This window comes from Lissotriton helveticus, chromosome 7 (genome assembly GCF_964261635.1).
Source record: "Lissotriton helveticus chromosome 7, aLisHel1.1, whole genome shotgun sequence".
Lineage (NCBI taxonomy): Eukaryota > Metazoa > Chordata > Amphibia > Caudata > Salamandridae > Lissotriton > Lissotriton helveticus.
This window is the reverse complement of record NC_136068.1, coordinates 465226624-465246759: the sequence shown is the minus strand read 5'-3', so window position 1 is coordinate 465246759 and position 20136 is coordinate 465226624. Positions and strand designations below refer to the sequence as shown.

The window sequence follows — 20136 nt, the reverse complement described above, 5'->3', positions numbered from 1 at the left end:
GCACAAGGGCAACTTATGTTGTAAATTTTAGGTTCAGCAGGATACCTTAGGGTCAGGTGCGGGATCACACTGGGCAGTCAAAGACACTCAGAGCTCAAGCTTGCTCACCAGCCCCTTCCCCACATTGTCAAATAAGGGGTATTGCTGCACCAATTTTCTTATGCTTTTACCCTCTCTTTGTTAGCATAGGCAAATGACCCTACTACTGCCACCTTGTACGAGGAATAGGTATTTTCAGAGGCCTCACGCGGCTTCAAGTTGTTTCAAACCAGGAAACGTGTTGCCAGGGATGTAATGGTGCAGAAGCAGCATTGAGTTACCCTCTGGAGTTTCCGCTACTTCAACACACGTCATGTAGAGGGGAAAAAGCTCTATAAAATTAGTGCAGCTCAAGATCACATATGCAACCTCTCCACTCTACAGCAACACTTACATATATAAGAAATTTTAGCTTGCGTTTGAGGTTCCGATACTTGCGCTTGTAATCCACATCGATATCTGACTGTCCGTTCATTGCTGCAAAAGAACAAAGAGAAACATCAGATGTGCAAACTCCACCTTGCCCTCAAAAACATGGGATGAATAATTTGTTCGCTGGATGGAGATGAACTAATCTCCATGGTCAAACACTGTAGCCCATTCTATTTGAAAACAAAATGAACTCCCTGTAAATCAACTGTCACCTGAAGCAAATCTCCTCTGAATTCACCTAAGCAAATTAAAAAAAAACCTGCTCCCACTTTAAAACCAGTACACAGATTCGCATCTTAGACTAGTTAATGTTTTGAAACGAAAAAAGATTGTTCTCGCACACTCCTCTTTGTCAACTGAAATTAACTTGGGCTTGCCACACTTGTAACCTCCAGCCTCGATATCCCACCCCGCGAGCTTTATGTGAACAACAATGGTTTGTGCATGAAACAAGGGCCAAATATCTCCCATGCTAGATTGGCCATTAAAAGGCACTTGGGAATTCATTATGGCGTAGGACTTTGGAAGGAAAGACCTTGGAGAAAGAATTCCACCTGGATGCCCTGAACTAGGGTTAGGATACAAAGCACACCTCACAGCGTCTACAGAGTGTTTGAAACAAGCAGGGTAGTCTCTTCTGCAGACATCAGTTCACAGGCAAGACAACAGAAACGTTCCTCTTTGTAATAGGTTCATACAACATAGTAGTGCTCTTACTCATGACTGGGCTCATTGCTTTCAGACTACCAATCATTTTTACAACTGTGGTTTGCAGATTTTCCACCAAAGTGATAACTTTTGCTCCAAATCTTGCAAACCTTCCTCAATAGCCACTCCTTAAATATGCAAACTCAGGATTTCAATTTGAGACAAGGATACAACAAAGCCATGGCCAATAACATAAGGGACTCTAATAAAAAATCTCCATCCCCTATAGTTTTTTTTTTAAATGGGGAGATCAGTGTAAAACCTTTAGGGGCAACACTGCAAGCAAACAAAACAAGCATTTACAATGCAACGGTCTCGCCTTTGCAAAAGTTAGAGCTATTGGCATTGTAAATGACAACATTTTTATTTATATGTTGATTTTGAAAACAGATAAATAAATGGCATTGCCATTTACAATGCCAATAGCTTAATCTCTCGCAAATGCCACACACAAACACACAGACCCACACCCACACACACACAGCCCCACACACACACACACAGGCCCACAAATACACAGAGCCCCCCCCACACACACAGAGCCCCAGACAGTCACAGAGCCACAGACACAGACCCACACACAGACACAGCCCCACACAGACACAGAGCCACACACACACACACACACACACACACACACAGAGAGAGAGAGCACCCCCCCACACATAGAGCCACACACACACAGAACAAGCATTTGCAATGCAATAGGTCTCGCATTTGCGAGAGTTTAAGATATTGGCATTGTAAATGACAATGCCTTTTATTTATGTTTTAAAAACCAATACATAAATAAAAGGCACTGGCATTTAAAATGCCAATAGCTCAAACTCTCACAACTGCGAGACCTATTGCATTGCAAATGCTTGTTCTTGTGAAGCATCCCTTGGCATCAATGTCCCATGCTTACTGCAACGCCGAGTGTGGAGGATTGGAGTTCAATATCTGACCTTTCTCGTCCTGGGGCCAACGTTATTGTAAGGTTAATACAGTAGTGTCCCCAAGCCAAAAAAGAAAAACCTGGTGGGTGGGGGCTGTGGACCTGCACGTTCCTCATTGGATACTTCTATATGAATAGACTGGCAACGGTGCCTTCACACATCTGGCTGACTTCATTATCTCTAAAGCCCTTCGTACACTGCCCTTGCCACCGCCCGAGCTGCGCGGAACGTGAGGTAACCGATATTCAAAACCGATTGGTGACGTCTGCGTCCATAGTCCGACACAGACTGAAAGGTTCTTGTGTGTTACTGAGGCTATTTTGCCTTGTAAACACCTCTACTGGGATAAAAGCAAAGCTTGCAGGATGTTGTCTTTTGGTTATGCTTGAAAGGCCATGCAGGGGGGGTTATTGGATGGTGTCCTTACGGCCGAGGATGATCATTGGGGGGTGCCACCCTCGTCCTCTCCCCACCCCAAAGCCTGGTCCCCTCTAGCACTTCAGCTCATGTCCCTCACCTTGAACTGCGCACTGAGGGCCTGTAATGGTCGTACTCCTTCCGATACCCCCTCAGTGTGCACCTTCAATAGAAGGGGCCATGAGTCGAGGCTAGATTATATCATGGTGGACATTACACTCTGGCCAAAAGTACTTGACTTTGTGGTGTTAAGCAGGGCAGATAGTGACCACAATGCCCTCTGTCTAAACATCCAGTCCCCTTTGCCCTCGATGGCTGCATCCCTAGTAGAGCGACGGGAAGACATGGGGGAATTGCGCCTCACGACAAATAGGCGCCGGGTCAAGTGGGGAAAGCTGGTGAGCTCAGAAGAGGCAATTGTCAATCTATATGAGCGGGCACTCCCAAGGTTCATGGAGGTGGACGCACTTCTGGTTGAGCCAAGGATCCCAGAATTTAATGAGAAACTGGGTAATATACACCAGGACCTAGTGAGGGATCTGGCTGAGGTTTTCCACCCGGTGCTGCCTACTCGAAAGAAAAAGACTCATGTTCCCACCTGGTATACCTCCTCCTGCAGGGCAGCAAAATCTGAGCTTATTGCTGCAATTAAAGAGGGGTCCAATAAGGCCAAGGTACGTGACCTCAGGAAATACTACAAATCAGTGATGGCGACCGCCAGGGCCGAGTGGGACTGGAACCACTGGCAGGATCTCCATGATGCCCTAAAAGCCAGGGATTCCCGGAAATTTTGGGCCCTTGTAAATAATGGGACAGGGGAGCTCAATAAAGCAATTGAACCTAATATTGCTCCCGCGGTTTGGGAGGCCTATTTCGGGGCACTTTATCATGACACTGACTCTTGCCCTGACATAGTTTTCCAAGTCCCTCCGGGCTCCCAGGTTTCTGGCATGGAACTATCCTTGGGGGAAGTGGAAGTTGCCCTGGAACATTTACCATTGGGGAAGGCGCCTGGCCTGGATAGGTTACCAGGGGATCTCTTTAGGCACCACCCGGACATCTGGGGCCCATACCTTCTTATTCTTTTTAATGCCATCTTAGGAGGTATGGCGATCCCCGGGTCATGGCTGGGGGCAGAGATTGTTCCGATCCACAAGAAGGGATCCACTCTGCTCCCCGCCAATTACAGGCCCATTAGCCTAATTGATGTCCCCCAAAAGCTCTTTGCGCGCCTCATTTTAAACCATCTTACAGACTGGGTGGAGGACAACGACATCATGAGCCCCCTTCAGGCTGGCTTCAGGAAGAACACGTCGACCATGGACCAAATCTTCCGCCTCCTTCTCCTATATTGGAAGACGGTCACGCTGGATGGAGGACGGTTGTACATGGTCTTCGTGGACCTGAGGTCAGCCTTTGACCTGGTCCCTAGAGGTAAGCTATGGGAGGTTTTGAATAACCTAGGAGTACCCCCCCACCTTCTTAGTATCATCATCAGGTTGCATGAGAACAACTTTGCACAAGTAAGGTGTGGGAGGGATGGGAAGCTTTCTGGCAAATTCCCGGTCTGCCGAGGCGTCAGACAGGGTTGTGTCTTGGCCCCGACCCTGTTCTGTCTGTACATCAACAGCGTCATTCAACATCTTGACGCTGTTAAAGACAATGACGCCCCGCTCCTGGCAGGCACGCGGGTCCCGGCAATAATGTTTGCCGACGACACCCTCCTGCTTTCCAAATCCCCCATGGGGATACAGAGGATAGTGGACGGGTTTGGCATTTTCTGTCGCCAGCATGGGTTGGAGGTGAACACGGGAAAAACTAAGTTCATGATCTTCAACCCCCCACCAAGACCAGACCCAACCCTACACTGGGGGATACCACTCTTGAGAGGGTCTCGACCTTTATATATCTGGGGGTATCACTGCAAGAAAACTTGTCATGGGACTCCCAGGTAGCTAGATCTAGGCTGAAACTCTCCCAGCTATCGGGCGCACTCCTGAAGGTGGCCAATAAGTCCTCCTTTAAGCCTGTAAGCCCGGCCCTGGAAACTTACAGGTCACAGGCGAAGGCAGCAGCCTCTTATGGCAGTGAGTTGTGGGGTCACAAAGCAGGCAAGGTTATGGTAGGGGTGGAAAATTGTTTTCTCAGACGCCTACTTGCGCTTTCGCAAGGTACGCCACTCCTCCCCTTAAGACTCGACCTGGGCCTTCCTTCTATTGCTGAGGATCTTCTGTCCAAGCCTGTGAAGTTCTGGCATCGGATTTGGACCACCGAGGAACTGCATCACTATAGACAGGACCTCACTCACGTCATGAGGCTGAATACCAACAGCAAAATTCCCTGGCTGGCATTTATCAAGTCGGAACTGTTCAGCTTGAATCTGCCAGACTTATGGGATAACCCAGCTCAGGGGTGCCAAAGGATTTCGCGAAAAACCCTTGCTCAGCTGTACAAGAACAAATACCTTGCTGCCATGGTTAATGCTCATGATAGTGGCACCTTGACGGGACGTTTTTTAGAATCCAAAAATTCTTACGTATTTGAACTTTTTATGGATTTTATCTTTCCTCTCTTGGCAAGGAAATTGTTCCTGCAATGGAGGTTTGGTACACTACCCACCAAAGTTTTTACCTATAAATGGTCTGCAGGGGCTGACAAACTCTGTCCATGCTGTAAAGCCCATGACGAAGATGATCTGCACATTATGTTCTGTTGTCATGCTTACCGGAGCCCGAGGAGGCGCTGGATAGCACCCCTGTGTCGGAACTTGGGTTTTAGGAAGTACTCACAGGCTTACAGGGTTTTGAAGACTAATACTCTGGGCCATATTGTGTTTGCGGTCTCAAAATTTCTAATGGCAGCATGGATAATAAGGAAGAAAATGTCCCCCTGACTTACATTATTCTGTATTTTGTACCTATGCAGCCCTACCAGGCCATTTCTACTTCTTATTGTAAATATTGTGTTTTAAAAGTATGTACTGTTTTGTTTTTATTGCATCTTTTATGGCCCTTGTGGCCGAAATAAAGAATTTTTGGAATTGGAATTGGCTTCGAGAGGTGATCCCTGCAGAGGGAAGTGCAGAGAACTGAATGGCCAGAGAGACTACGTATATGATGAGGGATTCAGTGAAGGGGCATAAGCAATGAACTCCCTTCTGACCTCCGATCTGAACAAAAAAGTGTAAGGCTTTAAAGGCAATCAAATCCTAAGGGCTACTGCGAAGCAGTAGAAATAAATAGTAGGCTTGTGATTAGGAAAGGACCGAGCAGAAGACCCCTGATATGTGCGCGATAAAAGGATGGGAAATAGAGACCAGGTGGCATATGACAGGGAGAGAGAAAAGAGAGAGCGAGCCTGTTTGTGCAGAGAGATATGGGACCGAAAGAAAACAAGGAGAAACACGAGAGACGGCCTGCGGCCGTCAAAGTGAAAGTACGGCCGGCGGAGGGCATTGCTGTGGGGAGGAGGGAGGAGGGAGGAGAAATGCGACACGGCGGGCAGGGGAGGGGGCGGAGCGGCATGAGGGTGTGAAGCAGCAGGGGCCTTTGAAGTGAAGCTAAGCTTCACTTCAAAGGTGTGGGAGGAGTGCTGCTGGTGATTGACTGGCGATTTGATGATGTGCACGCGCATTTTAGGTCAATGCGCCTGCGCATTGACCTAAAAGCGCACGGGCACAGCATCAAATCGCCAGTGGAATCGCGAGTTAGGTAAACTCTCGAAAAGCCCCTATATATCTCGATCCCGCTCAATGCGCATGCGCATTGAGATAGGTCGCTCGACCTAAAAAGTAATCTGCATAGAATGGGGAGTCAGCCTGGTAACTATAAAGAAACGTGCATTGTAACACTTTCCCAATGATATCTGAACTCAAAATCTTCCCCTTTGACGCACAGAAATCTTCATGGGTATCTCTTTTGATCATGTTCCCGGTCCTCAGGGTCTCAAAAAAGGTTGGCCCCTCTAACCATGATCTCACCCTTTGGGGTCAGTTTCCTCAATCCAGGTCATCAGCCTCCTTCCATCCCTTCTTCACCCACATCCCCGTGTAATCTCACCCAGAGCTGGTATACTTTTCACGTTCCTCATGCCATTTCCCACCTACCAACCACGACCCATGGCCTCACTTCCCACATGATATCCCACACTGAACCTTCGGTGGCCTCTCCTATTGCCCCTTGACAGTTTCCCACTCTGCCTCTCTGATGCCGCCCATGGCACACTTATAACCTGGCCGATCTCTACCCTCCCCGCCCATGGTCTCAAACACTGTAGAATCATATCCTACCAGCAAAGGCCCCTTGGGTTGGTATCCCTAACTCCAAGGGTGTCGCGTGCCCCTTCTTTCAGGAATCACTACTCCACTCTCAGGTATCTCTACTAGTCTCACCCAAACCTCTAATCCAAGAGCCCCTCTCTCTACACCCCTCTTCATACATCTCGTGTCCCCTCCATACACAAACATTTTTTTGAATTTTTGAAGGGATATTTTGCTTCATGGGTTTACAATCTTCCCCTCCCGCTTCTCCCCGCACTCCTCCATGCCTACAGGCGTCTCTTTGTCCCCTGGCCCTGGCTTTGGCCCCTGATACCCTATCAACACTCACCCATCTCTGCCGGCGTTCTTTCCCTTCCCCGGTCGGTTCCCTACATCCTGCGGACAATATGTCGGAAAGAGACAGCAACCCAGAGGAATTCTACGAAGCCAATGCGCGAACTTCTCCGGAGTAAGCCAAACGTTTCCGGTATATTTGGCATCCGATTCAGTTCAGGATATCCGTCAACTAATTCAGCCGAACATTTCCGATGTAAATCCCATCCACTCTGTGTTTTTCATCCCCTGATCTTCGGCTATCTAAACCGGAAACTGCTGTGCAGCCGGAACAGAGCTCGCAGAACGCGTGCAAACCCCCATGCGCTGCAGGCAACGTGTAGCGCTTTATTGTATACATCACATTTAGAGCATATACCTCTTTACGGATGGGGACCGATCTAACTATTCCAATGTGACATTAACCTTGCAAAAAAATCGCAGATCGACCGTCAAAAGTTACAGCAACTTCGAAATGAGAACCGAAGACAAAGCTGGGGACCATTTATCAGTGTTTCAGAGGTAGGCCTGACAGCCTGGACAGGCCTTACACCATCTCTGTCTGCATCTGCACAAGTTGACACATTAACGTTCATCCCCTATAACAGATTTCGTAGCCATGCAGAAACGTATTTTTTTCTTCAAAAACTCGCGTGAATTCCTGCATAAGGCCTTATCTTGCACCAGTCGGATATCTCACTGTGCCATTTTGTTTGAGGGGTGCCGTGCCACGCTCCTCGCCTCATCTATAAATCGCTTGAGCAGCCAATAGTGTTCTTTTCTTTTATAGGTCGCACTGTCTGTCCTTACATGCGATGTCTGCGGGTCTATCTTTATCAACAACTTCGGCTGTCATGCACTGAGGGGCTGATTTAGCTGCCACGTATTTTTTATTATTTTTGACAAACCGCAGGGCCCCCTTCTATATACCGTTTTGGCAGCCATACACCAAGTTTGCACTTTTATACACTGCTTTATCATTAAGATGATTGATCACCTATAAACCGCTAAATCTGCCTCCTATAACCCCATAGTTTTCCCTGTATTAAGCCTTCCTTTACTTTTATAAGTCCCATGCCTGCGGTTTTCTAAAATATGCTTTTATTTTTAGAAACCGCTTTCATCCGTTTTGAAAGAACTTTGCAAACTTGGGAGTCCGCTTTGCATCTGTGCGGTGTTTGCTTTTTCTATAAATTGCTCTGGTCGCCAACGCGTATATCCTACATGTCTATAAAGCTCTTTGCAGCCGCCTATAAAGCGCTTTGCAGCCACCCATAAACCGCTCTCCTATAACCCGCAGTGCGCCCGGGATAGAGCGCTTCTACCTGGAGTCGAACTTCTTGCCGTCCTTGAAGGTGCCGTTGTAGTGTAGTGGTAGTGGATGAAGTCCCCGATCTGCACATCCCTTGGGCAGACCTTGGGCAGGGCAGACCTTGGGCACGTCGTAGCTGTATATGACCACGTCCTCCAGGGTCCCGGGGTCTCCCAGCGCGTGCAGGGCGGACAGGCTGAGGAGCAGCGGGGTGCACAGCATGGCGGCAGTGGTGGGTGACGGTGGCTGGGGGGAGGACTACTGAAAGGTCCCGGGTCTGGAGGTGCTGCGAGGTCTTGTGGAGAATGGGAGGGTGGCCTGTGCGCTGCTCCTTTGCCCTGCTGCTTTGGTTCCTCCTCTCACTCCCACGCTGGAGTATATCCAGGAATTCTGCATACGTGTAAAGTGGGCTTCGGGCTGCTGGTGATGCAGCGATTTAGCTGTCCAGCCTGTTTGGAGGGGGGAGGGGCGGGAGGACCAGAAAAGCAAACACACACTGTAAAATTTAGCCCATCTCGACTAGTGCGGATCGAGAGCCTTAAAAATTCCAAGATTGTATTTTGTCTGTAAGCCCCGTCTTTTTCAGACTGGGCTCCCGGACTTCCTGCTGACTTAAAAAGTTCCTTATCTTCTTTATGGGGCCATCTGGACCCATAAAGAAAATAAGAAACCTTTTACGCCAGCAGTAAGTTGGGGAAGTAAATCTGAAAAGGACGGCCTTAAAGAGAAAGGAGAACGTCACTAGGACCTCTTCTCCAATGGGGTGGCAGAGTGGGCTAAAGTACGGTGATGGATTAAATCCAGACCTTTTGACTGGTTGTGAGTGTTTGATCTGTTCAGATGCTCCGTCCATCACCACCCCCTTTTGTACCGCTTTTGGCCGCCATAAGTGTGGCAGGGTATGCTCAGACGTGAGTCCCTTGCTCACTTTGCCACTGGATTCAAGCAAGCCGGGCTGAAGACGGCTGTAATGCCAGAAACCGGTCCTCGGAAGCTTGTTTCTGGTCCAGGGAAGGCATGGCTTGGCAGTTCGGGCTGGACTGTTCCCATGAGGCACAGAACTGTAAGACTACTAACGTGGTTTACTTTATCAGATGCGTGTGTGGTCTAGGTTACGTCGGCGAGACCTGTAGGTCTATTCAAGTTCGCTTGACTGAACATAGGTCTGCGATTAAGACCAAAAAACTGACAGCACCACTAGTAAAGCATTTTCTTGAGAATGATCACAAACCAGAGGACTTCCAATGGCGCATCCTCGAAAAAATAAGAACTCCCGACAGTAAAGGGGGATGCGCCATTAGGAAGAAAAGAGAAGTCTTCTGGATTTTTGTTTTTAACAACTTTAATAAAGGGTTAAATTGTGACATTCCGTGGGAAAATGCAATTACATAAATATTCGATCTTTATGTGATATTCCGGCATGATAAGTCTGTATTGCCTTCCTAAATTAGATCTACATATTCAAGTCAAATTTATGAATTCAGATTGGTATAGTATGTATAATAGCGATCTGTCGAAATTGTTCTATTTCTTCTTTTTAATATATCCTTTATCTTCCGTTTACGCTATAGACTCTATTGAGGTCTATGCCTTTAAATCTAGACTCCTTTTGAGGGCTATGTCTTTAAATATATGGCTGACTACCCTAAACGTTTACACGTGACCCGTAATGGAGACACCTTAAAGGTAGGACTGCTTAGGTAATGCAGATGATATCATTTGTAACGGTCGGGAGACGCCAGCAGACATTCCCTGCAGCGCCCGGGCTTGCTTTCTATCGACTCTTCCTTGCTTGACGGTAAGAGTTACTGAACGAAAACGCTCGAATATTTTTAGTGTGTACGAGCCTGTCGTTAAATTAACAATTAGGACTAAAATAACATAGGACACGTATATATTCTGTGTCTTTTTAGATAAAATCGCTGAAATCTATTGGGTAAGACGAGGTACCGAGCGACCTAACGCTACCTGGCGTGGCTACATTGAGAGGACAAATCTTTTTCTTTAAATGAGCTCTACTGTGAAGAATTGTCGAGAAGCACGATAAAGAAATTAATAACACGTGAGTTTAGATCATTTTCCACTAACTCAGCCTAACTTTTTACGAATTCAGAGAATGACGGTAATGCGTCTTTCTCTTAGAATCCATTAACAAACTAAATTAGAACTGACATGTGGTTCGTAAATGTTTTTTGTCTCTCATAAATAGTATCCGATGGTTATCCTGAAATGTCAGAAATCGTAAAGAATACGCTAGTGATTCTTCCAAAAATTTAAATTAGGTAAGCACATCGACAGATATAAATAATATATGGAAGTTTTCTTCGCATACGCGCAATAATGCGACCAGTTTGTTTTAAAATCATGTACCTTGATAAAACATGTGAGGGGTTTTATAACTAAACATGGTAACAACATGAGGAACCTTATTCTCTGTTCAGCAACCGTTTTCACTGCTCAGAAATATTATGCTCAGAAATATTATGCCTTAAACATTTAGAGAGCAGTAGTATAGCAGCTGATTATATGACGCCACTATAAAAACTCTGATATCAATGGTACTATAATCGGTACACTTATCTGAATAGCTTTATCATTAGCATGAGGAACCTTATTCTTTGTTTAGCAACCTTATTCACTGCTCAGAAATATTATGCTTGAAACATTTAGAGAGCAGTAGTATAGCAGCTGATTACACGACGCTACTATAAAAACTCTGATATCAATAGAATGGTAATCGGTGCACTTATCTGAATAGCTCTATCAGTGACAACTAATTAAATCCCCTTTGTTCATCCTATCCCGACCCCCCTGTTTTTGAATTCATAGAAACAGTAAGGTCTATGCCTTCCATCTTTAATTGATATATTGGAAAGAGAATATGAAGTAACGAACCTTTCCAGTACCAAGTAAGTACATGGTTACTACACAAAATTGACGGTGTGGATAATGAGAATTTCGAGTCGCGAACAGCAACTATGTGAACTTACTAGGCTGTTCTTGCCTTTTTTAGTAACTTATTCCCCTAGCAACTGCTCACGCACAAATAGGATTTGTTTCAACATCATGGTCAAAAATAAAATGTCTAGTGGAACAATATGGGAAAGGGAATAACATTCTATGTTGCATAAAATGAAGTGTATAGTTGTGTTTTTTTGTCTATTGAGTTATTGGGTAAATGGATAACAAAACTAAGTCTGGAATAAATTCTGTTTTTAATGTTTAGTGTGATAATAAGAAAATTGCACGTATTTTTATGGATATATGTTGATGTTTTCAATATATGTGTTTCAGAATAATATTGTGGCTCCTGAAGAAGGCGTTCCCATAAACGCCGAAACGCGCGTCGAGAAAATAGTGTTTGCCACCCACTGGAAACAATTCTTTTTAAATTAATTTGTGTCCTTGCATAATAATTTCTGTATGGCACATATTTGGTTGTGAATTTTGGTTATTGCTATGTTATGAGTTTTTGTATTTTATGTGTATTTTATGTGAATTATGTATATTTTTCTTTTAATCAACATCTATTAAACTAAATAGAGTTTTTTACCTAAACAAATTTGTTAGAATGTTTTGTATTTAAAGTCCTTTTCCCCCACTAGTTGTTCCTCCTTTGTTATTCACACATACCCATGAGGCACAGGGTCAGACTGATTTGCATATAGCCATGTCTGAACTGGGGTGGCAGAGTGGGCTAAAGAACGGTGATGGATTAAACCCAGATCTTTTGACTGGGTGTGCGTGTTTGATTGGTTCAGATGTTACGTCCATCACCACCCCCTTTGTACCGCTTTTGGCCGCCATAAGTGTGGCAGGGTATGCTCAGACGTGAGTCCCTTGCTCACTTTGCCACTGGATTCAAGCAAGCCGGGCTGAAGACGGCTGTAATACCAGAAACCGGTCCTCGGAAGCTTGTTTCCGGTCCAGGGAAGGCATGGCTTGGCAGTTCGGGCTGGACTGTTCCCATGAGGCACAGGGTCAGACTGATTTGCATATAGCCATGTCTGAACTGGGGTGGCAGAGTGGGCTAAAGAACGGTGATGGATTAAACCCAGATCTTTTGACTGGGTGTGAGTGTTTGATTGGTTCAGATGCTCCGTCCATCACCATCCCCTTTTGTACCGCTTTTGGATGCCATAAGTGTGGCAGGGTATGCTCAGACGTGAGTTCCTTGCTCACTTTTCCACTGGATTCAAGCAAGCCGGGCTTAAGACAGCTGTAATGCCAGAAACCGGTCCTCGGAAGCTTGTTTCCGGTCCAGGGAAGGCATGGCTTGGCAGTTCGGGCTGGACTGTTCCCATGAGGCACAGGGTCAGACTGATTTGCATATAGCCATATCTGAACTGGGGTGGCAGAGTGGGCTAAAGAACGGTGATGGATTAAACCCAGATCTTTTGACTGGGTGTGAGTGTTTGATTGGTTCAGATGCTCCGTCCATCATCACCCCCTTTTGTACCGTTTAGGAAGCCAGCCAATGGAGAAGAGGGGCGGGGCTTAACCTCGCTAGTGATGTTCACTCTACCCCATTAAATCTCGCCAGCTCGACTGCACATGTCTGCGCAGTCCTTAGCAGGCCGAGACCTAAAAAAGGGGTGGGGGGAGCTGGGAGCAAAGGGTGCAAAAGTGTACTCAAATTTCTAACTTCTATAACCTTGCACTGGGGCAGATCTACAACATACAGGAATTCACAAAAGTTCACAGAAGTAGGTCTGTTCTTAAAGCAAACTTTTATTAATTTAATTTTCACATAAGAAACGTGTACATTTGTTAATGCAAAACTTTACAGAACAAAAGCTATTTTACTTGTTAAAAATGATGATTTTTTTCTCTAGGCGAATTATTTTTCTGCACTGCATGTAGAAACGTATTTTCTTATACCCCAGCTTTATATTGGATGCAGATCCTGTCACACACTGGAAAAGGTTTTCCTCTAGCCCAGGTTAGGAAGTCTGCTATGTTCTGAGTCCAGTATAACTAGAAATATTGCATTATCAGAACCGGACTAGAATCTAAATTCTGACATAATATGACAAAGTGTTAGACCCAGGTAATAGACCTGGAAGGTAGACTTGAGGACCAGTTGGATGGAGGATGTGTTAACTCTAATAGCGATATATGCACCTAACTAACAACTCAGAATTCCGTGTCCAATTGACCCTGGCGCTCATGTGTAAGCTAAAAGCCCCATGCATATGGGAAGGTGACTTAAATTGATTTCCAGATATAGAAATAGGCACATCTCACACCCCTTGCGGGAGCCACAACCGATAGCATGAGGCATTTCAATCAATTGATAGAGAGCAGGAGAGTGCACGTGTGGAGATTGAGGCACCCGCCCCATAGACAGTACAGAAAGTACTCATTCTACTCCCCGGTGCATGACAGCCACACATGGTTGGACCTATTTTTCTGCAGTGATTCACTGTGTTGAAGGATAATAGGACACAGAATACCTTGCACGCATCATTTCAGACTTCTGTCCGTTGATGCTGGTGCTTCAATGGGGCAGAGGGTAACTGACGACACCAACTTGGAGGTTATGTAAGAAGGCATTACAAGACACAAAGTTACGTGAAGCCATAGGGACACACATCACACAATACTCTAATACCACCACAGGGTGGAATGCCACCAGGGCAACGGAATGGGAGGCCTTCAAGTGGTCATGCGTGGACACAAGATCAACACCACATTGGGCATTAGAAAAACTCTATGCAGATGCCTTTTGGACACTAAATGGGGCATGCGCTCGATTGAGATTGAATCGCAAACCCAGGCTGACAAGACAGCACAACTCTATAACCCTAGACACACACACACTGAGCTGGATGATCGACTGGGGAAACCTGACTATAGGAAGAACATAGCCCGACAGCATTGGGCGGGTGAGCAAGTTGGCAACATGCCAGCATGTTTATTACAAGGCCAAATGCCATGAGCCCAGATAAGGGCTATTAGATCTGCTGAAGGCATGATGCACAACACCCAAGAAAACATAAATGTGGACTTTTTGGACTATTATCGTACTCAGGTTTCAGGTTTTAAAGTCTTTATTTCGATTATTAAAAGAATCATAAAAGACAATTTTACAAGCAATAATTAATTGACATTTAAATACACATACATTAAAAAGGAATTAAACATTAAAAATGAATTAAACAATTTGTAGACAATCCTGAGTCAAGTTCCCTAAGACAAATTTCCCCAAATAAAATGGGATTACAAATAAATTCATGCTATCCAGATTTAAGCTACTGTTTTGCCCTGAGTATCCACGCCCAACCCAAGTATTTGGCAATACACACTGTGATAATTTCCAGTGTGTTAGTTTTTAATACATGAATAGCCTCTTCTGATTTTCTTATGGGCAGTCTCTGAAAGAGTGGTTTTAGCCATTTGGTCCTTGGTGCATGGTATTTGGGACAAGCAAACAGAAAATGGCCCTCTGTTTCTTTCTGGCCTGGGCACCATTTGCATTGATCCGTGATGCTAGAGGACCAATTTTTCGTGAAGGTATTCAACGGCAAAGTGCCCACCCGGAACTGGTGGAAGAGTTTCCTGTCTAAGGATTTAGAGACCGTGTCCCAGTAGAGTTCACGTATGGGGTCCAACTTAAAACAAAGAAACCTACCAGTAAGACTAGTAGAGCAGGAGGCATTTATTCTGTTCAGGCGAAGGGTGGACCAGTACAATTCTTTAAATGCCTGTTTGGTTGGAAAAATACTAACAGCTGGGGAAGACCAAAGGTGCTCTAAGCCCATGTCCGTCAAGATCGATTTGACCGTTCGGAACCAGGGAATTTTTTCCGATCCACTGATTGCCCTTACTTCTACTACCCCGTTTGCAAATAAGGTAAGGTCGGGCGAGGTCCATAGACGCCTCCAGAAGGCAACCAGTCTGAATCTGGCCAGCTCGTTAATTGGAGGGCATCCCAAATCCAAACAAAGGGGGATTGAGGGGGACGACTGTGGCAAGCCAACCAAGTTGCGGAGAAACTTACACTGTATTTTAAACAGGCCGTGCAAATCCATATGACCCCACAGATCCGCACCATATAGAATTGCAGGGTTAATTTTGACATCGTAGATTTTGAGGGCTGGTGTGACCCGCTTGGTAATAGATTTCCTTTGCTCACTCAGTAAACAGCCAGTAAGTCGTGCAAGTTTAAGATGTTGGGCATCAACTTGTGTTTTCCATTTCAAGCGACTATCTAGCATAACCCCCAAGTATGTCATGTTCTCAACTTGGTCCAGCTTGACCCCTCCCATACTAACTGTACTCCGGACAGTGCGGTTCTTACTTAAGACCATAAATTTGGTTTTCCCAACATTCACCTTAAGGTCGCTGATGACACAGAACTCCTCAAAGCGGTCCAGGGCCCGCTGTAGGCCGCTGCGTGTTCTGGAGAGGAGTAAGGTGTCATCAGCAAAGATGAGCATTGGGAATCGCTGTCCTGCCAGCATGGGAGCATCAGTTGGGGTCGATTCGAAGAATTTTACGACTTGGTCAATAAACAATAGGAAGAGAGTAGGGGCCAAAACACAGCCCTGGCGGACACCACGGGTGACTGGGAAGAGTTCTGTCACCTGGCCCTGGTCACCCCATCTTACCCTTGCAAAGTTGTCCTTATGCATTTTAATTATCAAGTCAAGCAATTCGGTTGGCATCCCTAGAGTCTTCAGGACTCCCCACATTTTCTCCCTCGGTACAAGATCGAATGCGGACTTCAGATCGATGAACGCAGCAAAGATGGTACCGCCGCCAAGCAGCACCACCTTCCAGTAGATCAGACAAAATCTGAACACCTGGTCGATGGTGCTGGTACCTGATCTGAAGCCCGCCTGCATTGGGGATAGGATGTCCTCCATCTCAATCCATCCTTGGACCCTGCCCAGGACCATGCGAGCGATAAGTTTTTGTATAGAGTCAATAAGACTAATCGGGCGGTAATTACCCGGACTAGACCTATTGCCCTTTTTATAAATCGGCAGGATCTCCGCCCCCTTCCAAGATTTGGGTATGCCTGCACCTGCAGCAATGGAGTTTGCCACCATGACAATATATGGTATCCACAGGGCAGGGTTAGCTTTGAACAGGTCAGCGGGTATAAGATCCATACCTGGCGCTTTCCCTCGCGTGGTACAGTTTAATGCAAGCTCGACCTCTCCTTCTGTAAAAGTGATGATCTCGCTTTGGGTAGTGGGGTGGGGAGTCTTTTCAATTGTGCTAGGTGGCATAGGGTTAACAGCACGGAACTGGGTTGCATAGAAGATCACCCATTCATTGGGGGGCACATGGTTTGTGGGGATACGTCCGTCCGGATCCTTCCCCCACTTAACTAACTCCCAAAATTTGATGGGATTGCTAGACATGGAGGCTACCAAGAGGTCGGACCAGTATTTGTCCTCCCACTCCCTTTTAGCCTCCCCTTGTACTTTCCTATAGGATGACCTGGCGGCTTTCACCAAGCTAGCATTCCGAGACTTAACAGCTTTAACTAGGGCAGTATGTGCTTCCCTGCATTTTTTATTGTACCATTTGTGGGGGCGAGTGGGTACCAGGTTATTTCCCTGTCGGCAAGGTTGAGAAAGCAGAATTTTTAGATCCTCAAAACAGCGGTTATGGAGATTTAAGATAAGGTCAGCTGCTCTGGTTTTGTCCCCCAAATCAGCGTGAGTCAGCATTTTATTAAGAGTATTGTTAACCACACTAGTAATCTTGTTTCTCAATAGCTCGTCCCCCTCAATTTTGGACCATTTTACCCTCTTCCTATCATTTGTTAAGTAGGTGTCCCCCGTCTGTGAAATACCAGGTTCCTCTAATCTTACTAGACCTGGCACCTTTATTTGCAGAGTCAGGGGATTGTGGTCACTTTCAGGGCGGGGAGTTACCTCCATGTCCAGCATCAGAGGCCAATCTGCTACTTTTAACAGAATGTAATCGATGCGGCTTCTTCTTAGCCCGTTGTCAAAAGTGCAGCTGGCTCCCTGGTCTGATTTAGTTCGGCCATTACAGGCCCTAAAACCACTGTTAAGACAAAAGGCCGTCCAATTTACCGCTGCCTCTGTGGCAGGTACTGGTTTTACAGACGACAGCTCAGGTATGCCCCATACTGTGTCCTCCACGGAGCCCCAACAGTCCCCAGGGTCTAGTAGGGGTTCAAAACAACAATTTAGGTCCCCAGCAAGCAAAATGACATTGGTACAATCGAGGGCTGCCAGAACAGATTCTAATACCTCCAACAATGGTGGCGTACGGCCACCTGGCAGGCCTCGTGCATATATATTTAGCAATATCAGGTCCTGGTGGCCAGTCCTTCCCAACCTAACAATGAGAAGGTCCGGGTTAGGTACACTTATCTCCGTGATACAATAACCCAGGGATTGTCTCACCCAGATCAGTAACCCCCCGGAGGCTCGCCCTTTGGCATTCCCAGTAGCACTTTGGGTGGCTGCTTTATAAAAATTTACATAACCCTGCTTATAAACTGGGTCCACAGCCCAGGTTTCCTGGAGTAGTATGACATCATATTTATCCATGAACTCAAGCCAGTCACTAGAGTGGACGCGGTTTTTAATCCCAGCAATGTCGACATTTTCTACAGGTTCTGAAGTTAGGGGTGGTTTATGGAGTCAATCAATTGCCTCCAGATCGGACAGGGGACCAAAGCGGTTGAATAATGGTGGAAAAATTGGTAGATGTAGTGTCCTGGGGTTGTTCATAACTATGGATCGTCCCTGTCTCGGGGCTTTTTGGGAGTGAGCCTGTCTTTGGGGATAAAAATAAGAAAGGTCTAAAGTTTGGACGTCCCCCTGTCTGGCAAACCTGGCTTCTCGACAGATTGTATCCACCACCCAGGAGTCCCTAAACGATATTAAAATACAATCACCCTCCAGGTCCTTGGGACTCTGGCCCACCCAGTCAACCCTCCTTACAAATAAGATTTCTGTTGGCGAAGATGGAGGCAGGGGTCTGTTTTTATTCAGCCAAAAGGTAACCTTATTTCGCAGGTCTTCGTGAGTCTCCCTTTTACCTGATGGCAGTGGGGCAACACCGGTCAGCACCATGGTATAAGGTGTTGCCTCTATGGGGATATCGACCCGCGGCGTGGGATGCCTGGATTGCTTCTTTGCCAGGGGATTGAGGGCATTTTGGTGGGTTGCTTGGGGCCTATGGGGTGGGAAACTCTGGGTGGTGGTATTGGGTTTTACCTGAGGAGGTGGTTTAGTTGGTTGACGTCTGGTGGGGGTTACATTCATAGGCTTTGTCATATGAGGGCGTTGGGGTACGGCCTTTAGTACCTTATTTGGAGAATTTTTATAAGCACTCCCTTTGTTTAAATTAGGGTTGTCCGTTACTGGTCCTGGAGGATTATGATTGTTATCAACTAGACTAGGTGGAATAATAGTTGTTTTTGGGGCCAGAGATGAATGGGTGTATTTAGCCAACCCAGAATCTATGTCCGATAAGGACAATAGTATTGCAGAGTTCGCATTAACTACAGCCTCCAGAGAGTTTATTTGCAGTAACATTAGTCTAGTCCTCTCCAAAACAGGTGATAGGAGGTTTTTCATTAAAACCTCCATCTTTGCCAGCAGGGAATCATCACTGCTCAGACATGTTGGACAAGGGTTTGAGGAACCTAAGGAAATAAGGGAGGGGCATAGAGTGTTGGGCAATGCATTTGTGCATTGATTTCCGCTTGGATGGCCTGAGCCTAGTGTATGATTACCAACGGGATCTTTTAATTTCGGCATCTTGCATTCTCTCCCTCCCTTATAACTGGAGTCTTGTTTTCTTTTCCTAGAACCCTTGTCTATAACTGTGAGATCTGTGTGGACTGGGGCATTAGAATCTACTTTGGGTGGGTCAGGGGTTAAATCAACCGAATCAGAACTTTGTGTAGTGGAATAGCTATCCTGAGTATCAATTTCTCCTGTTGCTTCAAGGTCGTCCAGGGGATGTTTAGGGAAAAGTGTAGTATGAGCAAGAGGATTTATATCCTCGCTATCCATATGGACAATAGCTTCCGTGGTGTCTAGGTGTATACAATTGAAAGCTGCGTGTGCTTCTGCTGGTGGTACGGGGCTGGGAATCTTGGCCAACCTACCTATTGAAGAGCGTTTTCCGCTAACTAAGTCCAAGGAAAGACGCTTTTCCACCATTGCAATTTCCTTTTCCAGGATACCCGAGGCTCGCGTGATAAAAGCGTCTAGTGGGCCTGATACCACTCCAGTTGGTGTTTGGATTTGGACATTGCGAGTTTTACCGGATCTCAAAACCATGATTTCGCAATTTGTCCCAGCTTCTATAATCGTACCTGGTTACAATCTTTATACAAATACGATGGAAACTAAGTAAGCCGCCCTGATGGACAGTACGAATATGCAAGAACCCAAACCCGCTCCGGGCACAATTTAGCCAATCTTACTATTGTTACACAGCGGACCAGGGATTGTGGGCCGGGGCCGTCCGCTGCCGTCCTCGAACGGCCTCAAACGGCCCGCTCTTAGCCCGGTCTTTGCTCCGGGCTGCGTCCCGCGCTGCGGGAGGACTGGACCCAGTTATGCCTCCGCTCAGGAAGGTGGGCGGGCCGCCAGGGAGAGCGGACCGGAAGTTGTTACTGGTCTGGCAGGGACTCCTGGGTAATGGAGTCCCTGACGCTCGCAGCCCTGCAGCCCTCAACCACTGACACA

The 20136-nt window shown here is 46.3% G+C and overlaps 1 protein-coding gene across 2 annotated transcripts in view; it reads right to left on the bottom strand.

The window, feature by feature from the left end:
- INO80E (INO80 complex subunit E) overlaps positions 1 to 20136 on the bottom strand; it is a 275519-nt gene that overhangs the window by 211830 nt on the left and 43553 nt on the right. For both annotated transcript variants that reach the window (XM_078652431.1, XM_078652432.1), the window contains exon 2: positions 434 to 516. In XM_078652431.1, the coding sequence (XP_078508557.1) occupies positions 434 to 514 (81 nt within the window). In that variant the 5' untranslated portion in view covers positions 515 to 516. The remainder of the gene's footprint in view (positions 1 to 433; positions 517 to 20136) is intronic.